This window comes from Phoenix dactylifera, unplaced genomic scaffold (genome assembly GCF_009389715.1).
Source record: "Phoenix dactylifera cultivar Barhee BC4 unplaced genomic scaffold, palm_55x_up_171113_PBpolish2nd_filt_p 000188F, whole genome shotgun sequence".
NCBI classification, from domain to species: domain Eukaryota; kingdom Viridiplantae; phylum Streptophyta; class Magnoliopsida; order Arecales; family Arecaceae; genus Phoenix; species Phoenix dactylifera.
In genome coordinates this window covers 659,618-664,514 of record NW_024067715.1, presented here as the reverse complement: position 1 = coordinate 664,514, position 4,897 = coordinate 659,618, and the positions used below count along the sequence as shown (strand labels likewise).

At 39.1% G+C, this 4,897-nt stretch overlaps 1 protein-coding gene across 1 annotated transcript; it reads left to right on the top strand.

The window, feature by feature from the left end:
* The first annotated feature begins 230 nt into the window (after positions 1-230).
* On the top strand, positions 231-3,618 carry LOC103695956. Its single transcript, XM_008777414.4, has 2 exons — positions 231-435; positions 2,069-3,618. Exons 1-2 carry the CDS (start codon positions 299-301, stop codon positions 2,352-2,354), a joined length of 423 nt encoding a protein of 140 aa, XP_008775636.1. The 5' UTR covers positions 231-298; the 3' UTR covers positions 2,355-3,618.
* Positions 3,619-4,897: the final 1,279 nt, after the last annotated feature.

Sequence of the window (4,897 nt, the reverse complement as noted above, 5' to 3'; positions counted from 1 at the left end):
ATTAACAAAAATTGTAAACAAAGAGATTTCACTAGAATAATCTTCTTTTCTCAGAAATCAATTGCAAAGTGTTGATAGACATTTTTGCAATTTGTAGAAGCCCAAAGTTTGAAATTAAAAGAATATAAGGGGGTTTTAGAAAATAGTTTTTTAGTTATGATCCTATAATCGAGAATTGAGATCCCTAAGGCTCCCATGCATATCATTGCCTAGGGTTTACTATAGCGGTTATAAATAGTTAGGGTTGGCCATCAAAACCTATGACATAGAAGCAGAAACCCTAAGAGAGGCATTAAGCATGATTCTCTTGGAAGGCAACACGCTTGAGTTGCTAGTGGTTGAGAACTGTGTTCTTTTAACTTGTTTTATTGTTTTGCAGAATTTTCTTTTCATTTCTTCCACATCAAATAGGAGAAGATCCTTTATGAGAGCCAGGTTTGTCTAAGAACAAAGATCTTCTGTTGTGAATTTAATATTCGAGTTTATTTTAGATTTGATGGACAATGTGATTAATGTTTTTCGAAATAAAAAAAAAATCTGTGTTTTCCATCTCCTCCCGTTTCCAACCGCAGGCCCACCCTATTTCCTTCATCTTCTTCATCGTTCTCTAATCCCCCTTTCTAGATCTATTCATGGAGGATGAGTCAACGAAGGGGAAGATGAGGAGAGCGGCAAGGGAGAATTCCTCGCCTCCGGCCGGTGCCTTTGTGCCGTGCGAAGGCGGCGGAAGGGGTTTCAGGTGGCTCGCACGCCACTGCCGCGGGCGGAAATCACCGCGCAAAGGAGCCCGGCCACAACGGGATCCTGCTTCCTTCATGGGCGGAGATCGCCACTGCGAGGGCCTATCTCGGCCACCCTCCTCGTAGGCCGCACGCCGTGGGGGCTTCATGGCAACCCCAGGGGCCCGGCCGCCCCACGACCGGCCGCGCAACCCACAGAGAGCATCGTGGCGACCCGAGAGCGCGGCCATCCCATTGCCAGCCGCGCGCCTCGGTGGCATCGTGGTGACCCGGCGAGGCGTCGCCGGCCACTGGTTGTGGCCGGCGTGGTGACTGCCATGAGTGGCAGTTACAGCTTCCTCCAATCCAAAACAAAAAAAAGGCAGAAGAGAGGGGCGACGGTGAGGAGAGGAGGAAGATGGAGAAGGAGAGAGGGTAGGGTTTCCTACCCAGTGGGCCTTTTGGTTGGGCTTGTTAGGCCCAATCCAAATTCTCTCATGAGTTTGTACACCATGGGTTCTTTTATATAACCAGCCCATGTTTGTTTAGTGGATCAAAATGGGTTTTAGGCCTGGGGGTAAGAGTTAGTGACTTTTTAATTGTTATTTAAATATTAAATAATTTGAATTAAGGCCCAATTAGTATGACTAATATACCTATAATCTATGCATCCCACTTTGACCAAATATTTGGGTTTGACCCGACCTGACCATATATATTATTATAATAATAATTTTAGAAAATATTATCTAATTCAAAAAAAAGGTGCTAAATAGGGTTATTTCATAACACCTATGGCCCTCCATTGTTGGTAGATTGGAACACTTTTGATCAATCTTGGTTGAAACTAAAATAGTTAATGCCATTATTGATCTTTTAGTGGTTTTAGTTTGCTTTTTGGGAAAATAAATGTGTATATTAGTAGTGGGAGTGTTATTAAAATAGTAGCACCATCTCGCTAAAGATGCATGTCATTTAAATAATGGTTAGCACTTAACCAAATGAACACATATGCTAAAATAGCAAAAGATTCTATTTGATTTGGTGGCCAAAAGAAAATCGAGAGTCATAGAAATTTGTATATAAAATATGTGACCTGTGATGTGATCACGATAAATAGTATCTATTTGCTTTTACAAATTGTACCTTAATTACCAAAATAGAATTATTGTTGTACATAGGATAAAAGTTCTTGATACCCACTTAGATGGTGAATACAATTGTTATATTCTGGTTGATTTTTAAATATGATTGTTATGTTTTCTTGATTACCTTGTCTGAGTGGGAGGTACCATTGGTCATTGAAAAAACCCGAGATTAATGGAAAATACGTGTGAATCTTTTTGCAGTTTAATCATGCCCAACTTCAACCCTTTATGTAGAATTCTAGAAGATAATCATTTGAGTGGGCCCAATTTTATTAATGGGAAGGGGAACTTGATGATTGTTCTCACTGTTGAGAAGGTTGTTCATGTCCTCAAGGGAGATGCCCCAAATCTTGCTCAAGATGATGCCACTGGGGAGCAAAAGCCTACTTATGATAAGTGGTATGAGGCTAATGATCCTACCAGATGCTACATACTAGCCTCCATGACTAATGTGGAGAGCAAAGCAGGTCTGCACATCAGCAAGTAATGAAACAGTTGATGACCACCAAGATGGTGGAAGGTACTCCAGTTCGGGATCATGTCCTGAAGATGATTTCTTTTATCGACGAACTGGAGACGATGGGTGCAAGTGTGCATGGTGACACCAAGGAAGATGTGATCCTTTCATCTTTGCCTAAAAATTACAATCAATTCATACTTAATTATAATATGAACAAGATGAGTGTGACATTGTCTGAGCTACTCAACATGCTGCATCAGTAGAGGATTTGATTAAGAAAGAGAAAGGTTCTCTCATGCTAGTTGATAAATCAGTATCCTCCTCTAGAACCAAGCCCTTTCATCCTAAGGGCAAGAGGTTCAACAATAAGAGGAAGTGGTCTCGAGGTCTCAGACTAGTCCTCCAGCCCGGGAGACTAAGGAACATGACAAGGGCAATGTAGAGAAGAAACCAAAAGAAAATTGTTTCCATTGTGGCAAAACAGGGCATTGAAAAAAAGAAACTGCCTTACTTATCTTGCTTCTTTGAAGAACAAGAAATCTTCTGAAGGTATGCTCATTATTGAAATAAATTTATTGTGTCAACCCTAAAGGATGGATTTTGATAATCGTAAAACAATTGAGTTAAATATGTATTCTAATGATGGTGGCTTAAGTGTGAAGGTTTAAATTTCATGAAGAAAATTGTACTTACAACCTCCAAAGAATCAAGAAAAACAAAATCAAAGGTCTTTGAAAATTCTGTTTATAAACTATGTGAGCCGACCATTTTATTTAATGAGTTGACTCTTTTGTTAAATAAGTCGACCCCAGTACAGTTCAATAAATACAGAGAAGAATCGCCACCTGAGACAAATTAGATGAGCCGACCCTTGTACTTAAAAATTCGACCCATTATCTACATGAGTCGACCTCCGATATTGAAGAGTCAACCCTTTGAGGCCAGCGCAGAAATTTTGTATGAGCCGAAGGAATGAGCCGACCCTTTTGCTTAGTGAGTCATCCCCTTCAGCACATGGGACGACCCCTAAATTTGGAGGGACGACCCCTATTATCCTGACAGTTTCAACGGCTACTTTCAATAGGATTTCTACTAGGTCTCAACGGCTTGTTTTTTGGTCTAACGGCTAGTTGGTGCTTCCTGGTCAGCATGAAGCCTATAAATTCAAAGGAGCGGCAAAGGAACAAGAGAGGAATAAGAGAGAAGATCCAAAAATTAAATCCAAGCTTTCAAAGATCAAATCCTCACAAGAAAGCTTTTAAAAGAGAAAAACCATCTAGTGAGAAAATTAGTCAAAGATATTCAACAGAGGGTTGCTGCTGTACAATCAATACATGCAACTGCAGCGAACAACCATCTTCAAAGCTTCACATCTACATTTATTGTTTCATTTATTTTGAAGCTTTGTTTACTTTGTTACAGCATTTATTACTTAGCTTCAACTCTGCTGTAACAGTTTCATTTATTTTCTGTAATAGGTAAAGATTGTTCCAAACCTGAATTGGAAGTTGTTGAATCAGAGAATTCAATAAGTGTAAAGGTTTTGGTTGGTGATCCTGTGAAAACCAACTAGGTTGTTTGTGATCCCGAAAAACAAACAGATAAAGGTTTTAAGTTGGTGATCTTGTGAAAACCAACTGGATTCGTTGTGATTTGGAAAAAATAACGAGTTGGGTTGTAAACTCGCAAAACAACGACACTATAATCAAGGAGGTTATAGTAAAATTTTCAAGGGGCTTGGGGAGTAGATGTAGGTGTGGATCACATCGAACCACTGAAAATTTTCTGTTTTTGTGTATGCTTGTCTCTTTATACTTTTGCTTTTTAATTTCTGCTATCATTCAACACTTGTATCCTTCAAATTAAAATTATTATTCACTGCATTTAGTTAAAAAGTTTTTAAAACCCAATTCACACCCCTCTTGGGCTGCATATCTGGGTAACAAGTGGTATTAGAGCTCGGTACTCAAGCCCTTCTTTGATCTAACCATCAAGAGTTAAAGATCATAGCAGCACCATTAGGAACTTCTATTGCCGAAGGGCAATCTACAAATATACCACCACTTTTCAGTGGCACAAACTATACTTATTGGAAAGCACGTATGTGCATATTCATCCAAGCACTCGACTATGATTTATGGAACATCATAGTCAATGGGCCGCACACACCCACGAAAGTCATTGATAACATCTCACTATCCAAACCTGAAGGAAAATGGGATGATCATGATAAAAAAAATGGCTCAGCTGAATGCAAAAGCCATGAATGTTTTATATTGTTCATTAGATACTAATGAATTCAATCGTATATCCATCTGCATGTCCGCAAAATAAATCTAGGATAGGCTGGAAGTTACACATGAAGGCACTGACCAGGTTAAAGAATCTAAAATTAACATGTTAGTGCATAAATATAAACTGTTTAAAATGAAACCTAATGAGTCTATATCTGAAATGTTTACTAAATTCACTAATATTATTAATGGTCTAAAAAGACTTGGCAGATATTATACTAACAGTGACCATGTCTGTAAAATTCTCAGGTCACTTCCAAGAGCTTGGAAAGCAAA

Excerpts from the sequence above, each read along its gene's own strand:
- LOC103695956 (XM_008777414.4), top strand. The coding sequence starts at position 299 with ATGATTCTCTTGGAAGGCAACACGCTTGAGTTGCTAGTGGTTGAGAAC. Across the intron at positions 436-2,068 it reads AGATCCTTTATGAGAGCCAG|TTTAATCATGCCCAACTTCA; the intron begins GTTTGTCTAAGA and ends ATCTTTTTGCAG.